The sequence below is a fragment of the Rhinatrema bivittatum genome, chromosome 9, assembly GCF_901001135.1.
Source record: "Rhinatrema bivittatum chromosome 9, aRhiBiv1.1, whole genome shotgun sequence".
Lineage (NCBI taxonomy): Eukaryota > Metazoa > Chordata > Amphibia > Gymnophiona > Rhinatrematidae > Rhinatrema > Rhinatrema bivittatum.
The window spans coordinates 46,098,137-46,114,927 of record NC_042623.1 but is presented as its reverse complement, the minus strand read 5'-3'; the positions used below and the strand labels follow the sequence as shown (position 1 = coordinate 46,114,927).

Below are 16,791 nucleotides of genomic sequence, written 5' to 3'. Positions count from 1 at the left end.
CCTGAGGTAGGGTTCAGTTAGAGATGAGTACGTTAACTCAGCTTAGATCTAACTCTGCCCCTCCTTATGAAGCTGAAAACCTCAGAATTCAACAAAAGTTTCAAAATTGTGTGAACTACGGCGATGGCCAAAGTTTAACTAAATCTCTCCTATGAATCTGAGTCAAGTCAGATCCCAAGCGAGCCAAGTTTTCTCTCTTTAATGGGGCAATTTGAGTCTGATCCTGAAAGCCTAAATTCGTCAGCTCGCTGATAGGTTTGCTAGAGGGATGTCCTGGAACTCTTGCTTGCAGTGTCTTACACAGGCCATCTTCAGCTCTGCAACCCTACCAGGGGTATCCTGATTTGTTTTACTGTTCTAGATGTAAATTAAAATCTTAAATATACTGTCGTGTCAAGATCATTTAAGAAAAATCATTTCTTTCCCCTGTAGTATAAATGACATTTTAACCTATCAAGTATTTTGCTGTTCTTTTAAAATGTGTGACGTTCCGTCTCAAATTATTGTATTTTATTCCTCAGTAGTGTATTAAGTGGTGTTTTATTTCCCAGGCATGCTGCATTTTATGTGGAAAAAAAATGTTTCCTCAGTTTGAGCTTGGGAATCTCTTGTTATAAATAATACAAAAAAAGTGATGTGGTAAATGGTGAAATCATTCCTTAAAATGTTCAATGAAAGAGTGCAAAGTTTGTTCACCTGATTGGCATTTCATCATTGTCACTCAGATTCCGCTAAAAAAAACCCCCAAAAAACCCACAGAAAACTTCGATAGAAGCTGTCAGTACCGTGCCTGCAGCACTTTGGGTTCCAGAAACGGCTCCCCTCTGAATGCCGGTGCTAGAAAAGATACTAACTCCGCTCTCCGTCAAGCCGCTAATGTTGTTCCTGGTTTCCAACTTTTTGCAGAGAACCCTCGCCCCTTGAAGCATTTGTGCCGCCTGAAGATCCGTCGCCTGATGGGGCTGCGGAGACTGCTGAGACCCAGCTCCATGGAGCAGCTTCCTCTTCCACCTCCACTCAAGGGTTACGTCTTGTATAAAGACTACGATCTGTACGGGAAAGGACTGAACCTGGATCAGATTTGAAAAGCAATCTCCTAGAAACAGGACAGTAACATTCATTTGAATATCACAGATCTGGAGGAAAAAAAAAAAAAGCGAATGCAGTTTTTATGTGCCAAGTCAAAATCTGAAATATTAGAAAGAAATAAGTTTTAATTTACTTCATTCTGTCTGAGACTGCGTGTGTCTATCTTTATATCCCTTTATTTGTATATGAGATGGAATTACTGTGACAACTGTTTGTCTTCGGAGGAGCTCACATTTATTGTCCTAAGATCTTCGACTTGTGAAGCCAGTGTACTAACCTGTGATAACATGGGCTGTTATCATGTGTTAATTAACACGCAATAATAATCCACTTCAATCACATGCAAATACATTTGGAGGTAAGTAGCACACGTGAAATTTCGCATCTTAATACTCCATTATCAAGGAAAATATTAGTTACAAATCCACAGTGAAGTTGTTTCTTGCAATACTAGCTCTGTGTGACATTTGCACGTTATTTTGTTATTCAGACATAGGTAATGAGCCAATATGCATAATTAGACATGCCCAATTCCTAGATTTGCTTAGATGTTGCCCTGAAGTTTGCAATAGCTAAGTGTGTTCTAAAATTGCAAATAACGCATGCAACATTTCACAAGTGAAATAATTCACGTATTTGACATGGTTGCCATTTTCGCAACCATGGTGCTGAGTAGTACATGAGTCTGTGTAAGGGCAAGTACCCTCCAGCATAAAAAGTAAATTTGCATACTTTTTGTCTTTAACTTATCAACATGAGCTGAGATTTCTTGTACTGCACATCCCTAAATGCAAACTGAAAAGCATCCGTAGCACTGTGGATTGTGTTTAAGATAAATTGTGATGGTCTGGTCCCATGGCCTGGGCATACCATGGTGAAGTAAATTCTGGTTTTGGTCTGCTGTCCAATGGGTCCAGCAGGACCTGGGCATATACAGGAGAGAGGGAGAATATCTGCTGCTTCTGTGCTAGTCTGTGGTGGCCATAAGAGTAGCTGAAGACTTCCCCCCAGCCCTTGGGACCAGCTGTCATGAAGTGGGAAATCAGATGGAAGGGGGATTTCCCCAACAGGAGCAGAGTCAGACTGTAGGGAAAAGCCAGACAGGGTCTTCCATCTGATCAGCCACCAACCCCTTGGGTTGAGCCCATCGTTTATGGTGGCCAGTTGGGCTTTCAGGAAGTAGTGCACAGCAGGCTGGGGTCTAGGCAGGCAGAGTTCAGACAAAGTCAGCAGGAAGTCTGGGCAGGCAGCGTACAGACAAAGTCAAGGCTAGAGACAGTCCAAGTCAGCAACAAGATCAGACCAAGAGATGCTGATAGGGAAGGCAAGGCGAAGCAGCACAGGGGAACCAGGCGGGAGCAGGGAGCTGGCACAGGAGACAAGGACAAGAACAGGCGGCAAGCCCTGGGACCAGAGACAAGAACTGGAACTGGAAGCAAGGCAGACGGAGACAATGGCTGGAACCGAATGCCTACAGGGAGCAGGGTCCTCAGGGAGGACCTGACAGCAGAAAACAAAACAAGGACATAGAGGGCAGGACAAGACCAGGGCCAGTGCGTCCCATTAGGAAAACTAGGCAGTTACCTAAGGCGCCAACCATTAGGGGGTGGCGAAGAGCAGCCATGTGGAGCAGCGAGCAGATCCTATCCCGCTCGTGGCCGAGAGGGGTTGAGACTCTGTGGGCTGCGAGTGGTGCCCATTCTGCTCACGGTCCAGAGAAGAAGACACTCGGCAGGCCACGAGCAACGTCTCAGTGAATGAGGTCGGAGCCCGGGCCAGGACTGGGGGGGGGGGGGGCAAGCGCAAGGCAGAAGGTTCACCTAGGGCACCTAATACCCTTGCACCGGCCCTGGACAAGACTAAGATGAGGAATCTACAAACACAGGCTAAAGCAAGGTACATATGAAACCAGACAAGGAGGCCTAAGCAGGGCCATAAGGGAAGGCAGAGTGAGGCTAGAAGGCCCGAAGGCACCAGGCAGGACAAGGCAGCCAAGAAGGCCACAGAACAAACTTGGAAATTCATTGAGCGGTTGCTGATGAGTGTGTAAAGGAACCAGTAGGTTGTTATGGAAGAAGAATTAAAGTATAATATGTATTTTAACTTGGAGTATATATACGAGTTGATGTTTTTAAATGCTGACTTTTATGTTGCTTCTTAGTTTTTTCTTGCCTGCATGTATTATCATATCTATTGTGTATGTAACTAAATTGTAAACCGCTTAGATTGTTGATAGGCGGTATAGAAACTAAGTCAAATAAATAAATAAAGGGCAAGGAGGCTGCAGGACAAAGCAAAGAGACCAAGGAAGGCCACAGGACAAGCCACAACAAGAAAACTACAGGGGCCACGCAGAAGAGAAATAAGGTAAGATGGGTCAGATCAAGGGTCCATCCAGCCCAGTATCCTGTCTCCAAAGTGGCCAATCCAAGTAACAAGTACCTGGCAAGGACCCAAACATTAAATAGATCCCATGCTACTGATGCTAGCCACAAGCAGTGGCTATTCCCTACTGATTAATAGCAGATGGAAAGGCACGAGTTGTGGGAGAGGCAGGGCTAAATACGGCTGGCCTTGCTGATTCATGGACTCATCAAAGAGGTGGCTAGAGTGCGAGAGAGCATGGCTCTGTGAGGACCTCTGCTGGCAGGGGGCTGCCTAGCAGCCAGGATCGTTACACCAGCGAGGATAGCTGAGCTACCTAGGCAAGCCATCAGGGATGGAGGGGATTTAAAATGCGAGAAATAAAAACACAAAACAAAAGGTGGAAGCACAGACGGAGGAAACCCAGTTTTTATAATCTTCTAGACTTTTCTCCCCAGTGTATCAATATAATTCTGAAATTGCTTTTATTGATTTCTTATTTTAAAATCTATTTCCTGTTGAAAATGGGCAGGGCAGATACTTCCATTAGGCAAACTAAGGGTTGCTTAGAGCACCAAGATTTTGGGAGCAGCAAATTCCTGCTAGCGTGAGGCCAGAGGAGTGCTGTTCCAGAACCAATACCGCCAAAGCAGGGAGTGCTACTGTTGGTGGAGAGGAGAGTTGTGCTGGAGGTGCCTTCAATAGGAAAGATGGGGGATGGAGGTGCATGACCGAAGGTTCACCGACTCTTGCAACAGCCTTAAAAACGGGAATGAGCATGTGAATCCATTCATCAGCAATTCAAATTATTGTTAAAGATTCTGTAAGTGGAAACCAGTGTAAGATGTCAACTGAGATCTATCCTAAAAAAAAGTATTATCTTTTTTTCTTTTGAATAAAATAGACTTATTTATTTATTTAAAATCTTTTCTATACCGTCGTTAAGTTATTTACCATCACAACAGTTTACAAAATAGGCACAAATAGTAAAAAAAAATAGTTAAAGTTATAGAAGTGCCAATAATGATCCGGTTACAAAGAATTCTAAAATAATAATTGATGAATTACGTATATTTTTCCTTCTGGTACATGTTTCATGGTTGAGTTACATGTAAATCTCACCTGTAATTTTAAATTTTAACTAAGGTTATCAGAGAGACTGAAAAGGAGTCAAGCACATTGAAACTAAGTGCCGGGTGCAGTTTTGTTGATGCCAGCTTTTCCTTACCTACTTACTTCTTTCTCTTTATAAAAAGCCAGGTCTTCAAACTTACTTTGAATGCTTGCAATCCTTACCTCAGTGAATAGACTTGGCCCGCTCCTTTACATCTTGCTTTTGCTTGTACCAAGATTAGAGTTACCAACACACTTCTTGTGATGCCCCCCACAGGAAGGGTTGTGTATGCACCAAAAGTTTCACTTAAGACAGATAACAACTAATTAACTAAAAGTGACATTCTTTTGTTGTAAGTAAGCCTCAGGGGGAAAAAAAATAGTAGTTACGCAAATAAGATACAGAGATGTTCCATGAAGACCCGAGTACTGAATTTCAGAAATACGGATTTTGTCAAAATGAGATTGTTCCTGGAGGAAGAACTAGAAGACTGGGAGAAAATGGGGGACGCTATTAAAAAGACAACAAATCTATATGTTAGAAAAGTAAACAAAAGTAAGAGGAAAAAGAAACTGATCTGTTCTCAAAGGAGGTGGCTGAAAAAAATAAAGGCAAACAGAACAGTGTTAAAAGAAGTATAAAGGATTCCAAAAAGAGGAAGGGATCCCAGGGAAGAATATCTAGTGAAACTGAGGGAGATAAAGAAAAATCAGGAAAGCAAAAGGTCAAGTAGAAGAAACGACTGCCAAAGAGGTAAAGCGAGGTGACAAAACATTTTTCAGATATATCAGAGAACGAAGGGAGGCCCGCCGTAGTGAAACTGAAAGGTGCAAGGAGCATTGTGTGGAGAAAGACAAGAAATAGCAAAAATATTAACCAAATACTTCAGTTCGATGTTAACCAAAGAAGACCTGGAGAAGGACCATTGCTGATTGATAAGACCATGGATGGTAGTGAAGTAGATGGAGCCCCGTTTACAGAAGAGAATGTATGGGAAGAGCTAGGAAATCTGAAAGTGGATAAGGCCATTGGGCCAGATGAGGTACATCCCAGGATACTAAGGGAGCTCAGAGATGTGATGGCGGGTCCGCTGAAAGACCAGTTCAATAGATCCCTGGAAATGGGAGTGGTGCCGCGTGACTGGAAAAGAGTGGTTGTGGTCCTGCTTCACAAGAAGGTAGCAGAGAGGAAGCTGGAAACAACAGACCTGTTAGCCTCAGTTCTGTGATAGGAAAATTAATGGAGACTGTGCTGAAGGAAAGGATAGTGAACTATTTACAATCTGGTGGGTTGCTGGACCCGAAGCAGCATGGATTCACCAGGGGAAGTTCCTGCCAGATAAATCTGATTGACTTTTTTTTAATTGGGTGACAAAGAGAACTGGATCAAGGAAGAGTGCTGTATGTGATTTACTTGGATTTCAGCAAAGCCTTCCATACGGTCCCGCATAGGAGGCTCATGAAAAAAATGAGCAGCTTGGGAGTGGGCGCCAAGGTGGTGGAGTGGATTCCTAACTGCCTAACTGCTTAACTGACAGGAAACAATGAGAGAACAGTGTTAAGAGGAGTGACTCAAGGATTGGTTTTGGGACAGGGTCTGTTCAATATCTTCGTGAGCGACATTGTGGAGGAGTTAGAAGGAAAAGTTTGCCTTTTTGCATATGATATTAAGATCTGCAACAAAATGGACACACCTGAGGGCATAAAGAGAATGAAAAGTGATTTAAGAAGTCTTAAAGAGTGATTGAAGATTTGGCAGCTGCAATTCAATGTCAAAAATTGCAGAGAGCATCTGGGGTGTGGAAATCCAGATTTGGGGGCGAAACACTACCATGCAAGGACCAGGAGAGGGACCTTGGGGTGACTGCGACAGGTGATCTGAGGGTGGCAAAAGAATGTGGCAAGGGAGTAGCTAAAGCCAGAAAGATGCTGGACTGCACAGAAGAGAGGAATAACTAGCAGGAAACAAGAACATAAGAAAATGCCATACTGGGTCAGACCAAGGGTCCATCAAGCCCAGCATCCTGTCTCCAACAGTGGCCAATCCAGGCCATAAGAACCTGGCAAGTACCCAAAAACTAAGTCTATTCCATGTTACCATTGCTAATGGCAGTGGCTATTCTCTAACAGGTGAATTTTCAAAGGACTTACTCGCGTAAATGTAACATACTTTTATAGCAATTTTCAAAAGCCAATTACTTGAGTAAAGTGCACTTATGCGAGTAAATCCTATGGTCAATTCAATGGCATCTATTGTAGCAATTTTCAAAAGCCCACTTATTCAAGTAAAGTGCATTTACTCAAGTAAAACCCAGTTTTACTCAAGTATATGCTTCTTAAAATTAGGCCCTAAGTGAACTTAATAGCAGGTAATGGACTTCTCCTCCAGGAACTTATCCAATCCTTTTTTAAACACAGCTATACTAACTGCACTAACCACATCCTCTGGCAACAAATTCCAGAGCTTAATTGTGCGTTGAGTAAAAAAGAACTTTCTCCGATTAGTTTTAAATGTGCCCCATGCTAACTTCATGGAGTGCCCCCTAGTCTTTCTACTATCCGAAAGAGTAAATAACCGATTCACATCTACCCGTTCTAGACCTCTCATGATTTTAAACACCTCTATCATATCCCCCCTCAGCCGTCTCTTCTCCAAGCTGAAAAGTCCTAACCTCTTTAGTCTTTCCTCACAGGGGAGTTGTTCCATTCCCCTTATCATTTTGGTAGCCCTTCTCTGTACTTTCTCCATCGCAATTATATCTTTTTTGAGATGCGGCGACCAGAATTGTACACAGTATTCAAGGTGCGGTCTCACCATGGAGCGATACAGAGGCATTATGACATTTTCCATTTTATTCACCATTCCCTTTCTAATAATTCCCAACATTCTGTTTGCTTTTTTGACTGCCGCAGCACACTGTACCAACGATTTCAATGTGTTATCCAGTATGACACCTAGATCTCTTTCTTGGGTTGGAGCACCTAATATGGAACCCAACATTGTGTAATTATAGCATGGGTTATTTTTCCCTATATGCATCACCTTGCACTTATCCACATTAAATTTCATCTGCCATTTGGATGCCCAATTTTCCAGTCTCACAAGGTCTTCCTGCAATTTATCACAATCTGCTTGTGATTTAACTACTCTGAACAATTTTGTGTCATCTGCAAATTTGATTATCTCACTCGTCGTATTTCTTTCCAGATCATTTATAAATATATTGAAAAGTAAGGGTCCCAATACAGATCCCTGAGGCACTCCACTGTCCACTCCCTTCCACTGAGAAAATTGCCCATTTAATCCTACTCTCTGTTTCCTGTCTTTTAGCCAGTTTGCAATCCACGAAAGGACATCGCCACCTATCCCATGACTTTTTATTTTTCCTAGAAGCCTCTCATGAGGAACTTTGTCAAACGCCTTCTGAAAATCCAAGTATACTATATCTACCGGTTCACCTTTATCCACATGTTTATTAACTCCTTCAAAAAAGTGAAGCAGATTTGTGAGGCAAGACTTGCCCTGGGTAAAGCCATGCTGACTTTGTTCCATTAAACCATGTCTTTCTATATGTTCTGTGATTTTGATGTTTAGAACACTTTCCACTATTTTTCCTGGCACTGAAGTCAGGCTAACCGGTCTGTAGTTTCCCGGAAGTGATAATATCCTCGTACAGATCCTTGCTGAAGCCTCACCTGGAGTTCTATGTTCAGTTCTGAAGATCATATCTCAAAAAGGAGAAAGAGGGGTTGGAAACGGTCCAGAGGAATGTGATCAAAATGGTGTGGGGTCTGTTTCAGAAGACCTACGAGGAGAGGCTGAAGTAGTTGGCCAGTAGTTGGTGTTCCACCTTCAGGCAGCAAAACACTGCATGGAGCGGCAGTAGCCACAGAGGCATTCACGGAACAGGATGCCAGTGGCCAGTGGTTGGTGTTCCGCCTTCACGGAGGGCTGCCATCTCCAAAAAAAAAACAAAAAACAAACAAACAAAGCAGGGGTGGGTAAGGGGCAGGGGTGCGGCCTGCTTGTTGCGGCGGTTGCTACCCCTGATTGAGCTGGATGTTCACTGGGATGCGGATACGGCGCTGCTCTCTGCATTGGTGGAGGGGTGGAAGGGAGTTGGGGCCGGAGGGTGCTGGAAGCCAATAGTGACGGGTGGGAGGGAGAAAAAGGGGGGGGGGGGGGGAAATGGATAAAGTGCGTGGCTTGCTGGGCAGACTGGATGGGCCGTTTGGTCTTCTTCTGCCGTCATTTCTATGTTTCTATGATCTAAATATGTATACCGTGGAGGAGAGGAGGTGCAGGGGAGATTTGATACGGACCTTTTATTACCTGACAGGTATTAACAATGCACAAACTTCAAACCTTTTCCAATGGAAAAGAAACAGTAGAACCTAGGGGTCATGATATGAAACTGCAGGGGGGATGACTCGGAATCAGGAACTATTTCTTTAAGGAGAGGATGGCAGATGCCTGGCATGCCCTCCCAGAATAGGTATTGAAGATGAGTAAAGTTAATGCATTCAAAAGGGCATGAGACAAACACTGCAGGATCCCTAAATACTTAAAGAAGGAGATGGCATAACATTTCTACATGGGGGTAACCGCACAGAGCGGCAGCTACTACCATAAGCAAATTACTGGGCAGACTACATGGACCAATTTGAGAAAAGGTTTTTTTTACTCAATGCACAATTAAGCTCTGGAATTTATTGCCAGAGGATGTGGTTAGTGCAGTTAGTGGAGCTGGGTTTAAAAAACGTTTGGATAAGCTCCTGGAGGAGATGACCATTAAATGCTATTAATCAAGATGACTTAGGGAATAGCCACTGCTGTTACTGGCAGCAGTAGCATGGGATCTTCTTGGTGTTTGGGTACTTGCCAGGTACTTGTAATATGGATTGGCCACTGTTGGAAACAGGATGCTGGACCCTCGATCTGACCCAGTATGGCAACTTCTTATGGCATTAGTATGTTACAATCTTTTCATAAAATCAAGGTAGCAATTGTTATTCGCAATGTACATCATACTATATCATGTTTCTGGATACATGGCTTTATTAATATTTGTTCACATCTGAGATGTGTGTACTGTACACCATCTTCCAACTGAAAACAAGTCATAAAAGAAGTCCCCTTTTAGTTGTTATATAATGAAGCATGGGAACAATTTGCAATAGACTAGACCTTCGCAGCTTAAAAAGCACCCAGGCCGGCTGTGACTGTACAACTTTTGGCTGTTACTGTTTCCTTGTGGCAGTGCAGATCCCAAATTGCTAAATTTTAATCAGAGCTGAGCAGGCTCAAAGGACATCTCCAGTGCTGAGGGTAATAATGTGGCAAAGCAGTCTTTGTTGTCTTGTGAACTAATCACTCTCTTGCGGGCGGGAAACACAGCAGTTCATCAAACTGGCATCTGCCCCTTCCGCAGCTGTTAGCTTGCTTCTGCAGTGCACTGAGCACACCAAGGGTAAAACACTGGGCTGTGTTGCCCACACGTTTGCTGTTCTCAGCCATTCAGTTTCAAAAATATGCAAGATATCTTGGGGAGGGGGGGGGGGAGAGGGGTGTTTGACCTTCTCCTTTAGGTCTCCAGCTCAGTTGCAACCACTTATTCTGTAATCTTCCCTAGCCTAGTCATTATAGTGACAGTATGAGGCTGGGGGCATCATTTGGAAGCCTACCTTCATGGGCTTTAAATCCAACCCTTGAGTGATGACCACAATTCCCTTTCTCTCAATGGCTATATGAACGCTGCCTCTACCGCATCCCCAGCCCCAGCTGATTCAAGAAGTGAGAGATCAGGCTGGGAACCTTCCGCACAGCAATGCACATCACTGTTCTGAGGCGGCCCAAAAGATAATCTGTTTTCATTCATTTAGATATTTTTAATTAAAATGCCGCAGTGATATGGGGTGGAGGGGGAATTGAATGACTCTATTTCTTATGTAAGTTATGTCTTTTTTTTTAATATATATGGTTATGCCAAAATTGTATAAATAAAATGAAAAAAGAAATACTGCAATGACAAGGAAGGAAGATGCAAGGCTACTTGCTTGCAATTAAAACTCACACCATGATGAGATTGTGGATCAATTTTATTTATAGGCAATGATGACCATAAGGAATCGAGTCCACTGGGCAAACTTCATGGATCTGTACGAGGAAAGTGAGATATGCTTGCCCTCCATTAGTCTTGGGGGTGGGGGGTTCACATCTTGGGTAAACATGAAGCACCTCTAAACCTCTTCTTCCAGGGTTATGATCAAGTCTTCATTGGCCAATGATGCAGCCCACGATCAGAAGCTCTGCAGGGTTTAGACCTAGCTTGACACTGACAATAGCAATAGACTTTGGGGAGAGAGCAATGGTCTCAGCCCTCCCCATGATTCTTCAGCCTGTTGTCTCTTCCATTGATAACCTCTCTGACTCTGCCCAGGTGACCCAGGCAATTAAGCCGAAGAAATCCATCTCCGTGCATGCCTTGCTCGAAGTCTAGTAGTGATGATAAGAGGTTTCATGGGAAGATATAGCAACAAACAGCAGAGATTAAAGTTTAATGTTGACCCAAAGGACAATCATTGGGCTGATAAAAACAAAAGCATACTATATCTTCAGACTTTTATCTCAAGAGTTTCGTGCCGTTCTGAATTTCTAAAGTCCAGGAAGGAGTTGGGCCTAACGTTCCAATACAAGTCAAATCCTAAATGAATTTCTCAGGCATGCAGATATTTATAGACAAATCTCAGTTACTTTTGATCTTCATGACCCTTCGGCATCTGTTAAATTTCTGGTAAAAAGACAATGTGAAGCAAGCTGGTACTGGAATCCAACTTCAAATGTCATTTTCACAAGCTGAGAATGGATTTTCTTGGCCCAGGCTTAAGTGATTCCAGATACTGCTTTATGAGAAAAGGGAAAGTGCAGGTTTATCGTAATCCATGCTTTAAGGCCGATGCAATATAGTACGCTCAAGCTAGTGCACCGGGTAACACACTATTGGACACGCATTTTGGATGCGCTAAAATAACCCCCGATGCAATACGGGAATTAGAGTGTCCAAAATGCACATCCAATCGAGCACATAGCTGATAGCACTCATAACATGCAAATTCTATGTAGATGAGGCTATTACCTTTTAGCGATGCCAAAAATTGCTGCTCGGCCAAGGTGCCCATTTTAACACGGAAAATTTAACGCCTGCCCAGGAGCTGGTGTTAAAGCATGCCGTGCTCAAAGCCTCTCCAAAAAAAACAAAACCAAATCCTGATTTCTGTGATTCCTCCTATTAGTATCTTCATGATACTAAGTAGGAGGAACCACAGAAAGCAGAATCATGCCACTCTCAAGGGCTCAACAAAAAAAGAAATCCTGCTGTCTGTGATTCCTCATAGGGGAAACCACAGGATGCAGCATCCCCAAGATCTGGCCCCGTTGGATCCCCTGCCAGCAGCAAGTGAAGGAGTGAATAAATTAATATTAAGTGTGGGGCACTTAATATTTGTTTACTCCTTCACTTACTGCCGATTGGTCTATTCACTGTCACATGTCAGTCAAAGTAACAATCCCCTTTCAGAAGGCTATCCTGAAAAGGGATTGGTCCTGTCACTGACAAGCATCAGTGAAAAAGACCAATTGGAATAATCCTGCCGGGGGTGGGGCGGGAGCTCTGGCCAGGCTGTTGTGGGCGCACAGCCACATCTCCTGGGCACGAGATGCAGAGCGCTAGGGTCGCACAAATTGCTCATTGCTTGTCCCTTATAGCACAGCAGCTCATTTACCTATTGCATTGTGCAACCAGGAGAGGTGGATATGTGCGCATTCAAAAAACGTGTGCCCAGTTTGGATGCGATGATATGGCATCAGCCTGAATGTTTGCAATAGAGTTTGGCACTTCATTTGGCTAAGAGGAACAGATGCACCTTTTTAAGCATCCACAGCATATGTAAAACATTAAAGAGCTGCTGCAAAGAGAACTTCCACAGAGCAAATGCAGGCTTTGTGTTGCAATTTATAATGTATTATTCTAGATTATCACTTTATTTTATAAGATTATTTCCAGAAAAAGAAAGAGGCTAATACAGGACATACAAATTTAAGGATCTGCAAATATTTATTATATTACATTTTTAGGGACTTTCGTTTCCAGTTTTTATTTTATTTTTCCTGGGAATTTCAATGTTATAACAAAAAAAAAAATCAGTGGAAAATAATACAATGTTATAAAAACAAAAATCAGTGGAAAATGACCCCTTTTTGTGTGGGGTTTTTGTGCTGCAGCATCTGCTTCAGGATCATCCCCTGCCCTCTTGTACCCTGCAGAAGAGGATGGGGAGGGGAGGAACAAGTGGGGGGAAATGCTGGATTAGGTAGCAGAGTGGCTGCTTACGGGTGCCTTGGCCCCCTTACTCCCAATATCCTTCATCTACCTTTGTATGGGCCCCAGGTGACCGCCTCATCCTTTCCTCCCTCAGGTAATCCATCACTACCAACAGGATCGCTCAGATGTGAATATGTTTGATTCAGCTTCAAGCTGGCTTTGCGGATCCCATTATGGAGGTGAGTTTGACATATTTAAAACGGGGGTAGGGGGGGGGGGATCGGAAAGGTTATTGCAACAAATCTCCATTCACTGTATCAAATAATGCTCTCCCCTGTATAAAAAAAAAATATCCACTGAATTTAAATATTAGTTAAAGTTTCCTGTACAAAAATGATTTTGAAAGTGCCAATGCACTACGTGAACATGTACCAGATAGAAATGTAAGATCAGCGAATAAAGCTCTCTTAACTGTTCCGTCGGTTAAAACAGCACATCTGACCCACATCAGGGAGCGAGCATTGCCACTGGCTGGACCCATCCTATGGAATACAGTGCCTCTTGAAATAAGATTACAGAGAAAGTTCAAACTGTTCAAAGTAAGTCTGAAAACCTGGCTTTACAAACAGGCTTTTTATAAAGAGAACGGAGAAAGGAAGGAAGGAAAAGCGGGCATCAACAAATCAGCACCCAGCATTTAGTTTTCATGTGCTCACCTGGTAATTATTTTACTCGCACTGATAAACGTAGAAGTACAAGAATGAACTACATGTAATCTAACCATGAGACATGTATTAAAAGGACAATATCTAACATTAATCAAATAGCCTTTATGTATAATTATATGTTACCGGATATTGAATGGTACTTCTGTTAAGTATTAACGATTTGTTTTTACTATATGTGCCTTATTGTAAACCGTTATGATGGTAAATGACTTCATGACGGTATAGAAAAGATTTTAAATAAAATAAATAAATAAATTGCCTTGCGAGGGGACACAACAGAGAGGAGAAAAGGGGAGGGGAAGTAGCAGAGAGGACAGGGGAAAGGAGGAGAGAGATTTTATAAGGACTTGAAAGCAGAATCATTTTTGCAAAACGCCTTCTAAATATCTAATTTGACAGCTGTTGCTGTTTGGGTTTTTTTTTCCTTCTGTTTGCTCTCTAGAGACCAAAAAGAATATTGGTGATTCAAGCCCTCTATCTATGATTTGGTCATCCTATCACAGTTGCAAAATAAATATCCAGACAGACTGTTTGGAGATTATACAGTTCTGAGCAATGAAAACCTGCCACAGTCTAGGTCCTGGTCAATATATTTTCTGAGCAGTAACTTAATCTTACCAGACAATTCTGATACTACAGTGATTCAGTGTTGAAACTTTTAAGGCAAATATTTTGATGTGTAAGTGCTGTAAATTCATTATCGTTCAAAAAAACACCATATGTTTCAAGTTTCATTCACAATTACATTACATTACATTTCAATGTTAACTCTTTTCTGCCATATTTGTATTAACATTTTGTTTACTTGAAATGCAATGTGGCATAAATTAGCATTATAACATAAGAAAAATAGCATCTTTCTTTGTCAGAGCTATTAAAGCTCCCTGATGTGACCCAGGTCCCAAATCTGTGACCCTTAGCCCTATAGTAATAGCTACAGGGAGTGAACAAAAATCCTGTGGCTTTATCATGAAAAATCTTCAGGCTGATGCAATACAATGTGCTCAGCCGAGCGCACTGATTAACTCGTGGTTGGCCGCGTGTTTTGGATGCACGTCCACAACCACTTATGCTATAAGGGGATTAGCGTGTCCAAAACACACGTCCAACCCTCCGCGAAGCTAATAGCGCTCAAAAACATGTAAATTCATGTTGAGGAAGCTATTAGCTGTTCTCCCCCGATGCAAAAAAAAAAAAAAAAATGTGCACCCAATGCACACATTTTTACCCTCAAAAATTAGCACCTACCCAGAGCAGGCGTTAATTTTTGAGCAGACCAAAAAGTGTACAGAAAAGCAGAAAATACTGCTTTTCTGTACTTCCTCTGACTTAATATCATGGTGATATTAAGTCGGAGGAACAAAAAAGGAACATTTTTTTTTAAAGTGTGCCGGCGGTCAGGTTAGGAAAAGGGACGCTCAATTAATGAGCATCCATTTTCCTAACCCACTGACAGTCACCTCTCCTCGGCGTCCACTGCCAAGGAGGCGCTAGGGGCACACAATTTCCCCTAGCGCCTCCTTTTTACCTCGACAGCTGATTTAAATATTAAATCATGTGCCCCGGAGAGATTGATCGGCCTGAATGAGCCTAAGTGATTTCCTCTGAGGGGGTCTGCATAGGCACTTCCTGATGCATCCGGAGTTTTCCGGTGTTGCCTGGAGACCAGCAATTCCTTTAGAATTCTGAAGTCTCCAGGCCAAATCCAGAGAGTTCCCAGGTATGGCAATGAATATGCACGATCTTGATTTGCATACAGTGGAGGCAGTGCATTCAAATCTATCTCATACATATCCTGAAAACCAGGCCTGTTTGTGGCTCTTGAGGGACAGAGTTGGCCACCCCTGCAAGTGCAGGAGGATTATGAGATCCCAGCAAAGGAAATTTCAGCCCATTGGAAGTTTCAGCATTTAACTCAACCCTCAGAACTAAGTGAAGCATCTGCTTTTCAGGATGAACTGTTCTGGTATTCCAAATAATTAATTCTAAATATAAATGTTGGCTCTAGTTACCAGTATAAGCAAGGTTTTATTCAGAAGCATTTAAAAAGAAACAAAACAGCAAACTGACTTACATTTCTGTAGAGTAAGGCAATACCGCATAGAGCTAATGCAAACACAGTCCAAAATCCACTCCTGGACAGTTAATCCAGTTATATCTGTTTCCTACATACCTGACACAGATTAACTTCACAATACTTTAAAGATGGCTTCTACTTACAGGAACAGGTACACAGATTCATAAACATGAGCACTCACAGGTCTCTCTGGGTCCAGTCCAGCAGCTCAATTCAGCTCGGCCTTCTGGCCATCGAGTTGCCAGGACACTAGTGGTTCCAGCAATCCCCTTTCAGCTCCTAAGTCCCAGTCTGGATCCCTGGGGGCTGGATCACAAGTGGTTGCTTCGAATGACAGACAAACCCTTTCTGGGTTGCCCAACCTTTAAGGCAGCTCTCGGACTTTCAACTGGAACAGAGCCAAGTTCAAATCCAGCTCTTTTTTTGCCCCAACAGTGAAGAGTTTTCAGGTGCTCCTAGTTGCTGTAATCTAGTCATTGGGTACTAGTAGCCTGTGCCTTGGAACTTGTCCCAGTAACCCCGATTCGGTGTTCTACTGGAGCAGTAAAAAAATACCACTACCTGCAATGAAATGAACACATTTTCAGGGATTAGGGTCAAGTGACGTGAATGTGTCACATGAAGTGATAGCTGTCAGGTGGCCTTGCACTGGCATACACTGCCCATGCTGCTCTGATGTGCTGCCACTTACCCTTCTGACTTCAAGTATCTGAGCTGGAAGCAGCAGCAGAATGCGTGCGTTCTGCCACCAGTGCGGGCCAGATCAAGCCCCTTCCGCCCTTGCTGCCAAGAGCCAGATGAAACTCGACCAAGAGCCACGTTCAGCCCTTGTGTCAGAGTTCGGGGACGCTGTTTTAAATATACGTTTTAAATATACAGTATCCAGCATAATCTGTCTGGGGCAGCATAATGATTTTTTTTATTTTCTTACATCTCAGCCTCTCCGCCCAACCTTTGGGATCACCATAGGCTGTGTGAGTTTACCCATCCTTTAATATACTCGCTGGAAAGGTGGGGCTGTGGTAGGGGCTCCTCCTGGTGCATACCCCCCTGGTAAGGGCAGCAGGGTCCACCGAACATTTCCACCTGCTGTGCCAGT

The 16,791-nt window shown here is 43.0% G+C and overlaps 1 protein-coding gene across 7 annotated transcripts in view; it reads left to right on the top strand.

Moving 5' to 3' along the window:
* Window positions 1–1,231, top strand: part of ASB15 (ankyrin repeat and SOCS box containing 15) — a 52,847-nt gene extending 51,616 nt beyond the window's left edge. For 6 of the 7 annotated variants that reach the window (XM_029615528.1, XM_029615523.1, XM_029615526.1 and 3 more), the window contains one exon: window positions 907–1,231. In XM_029615528.1, the coding sequence (XP_029471388.1) occupies window positions 907–1,085 (179 nt within the window). In that variant the 3' untranslated portion in view covers window positions 1,086–1,231. The remainder of the gene's footprint in view (window positions 1–906) is intronic. The other variant, XM_029615529.1, reaches the window with a different exon arrangement.
* The last annotated feature ends 15,560 nt before the right edge of the window (window positions 1,232–16,791 follow it).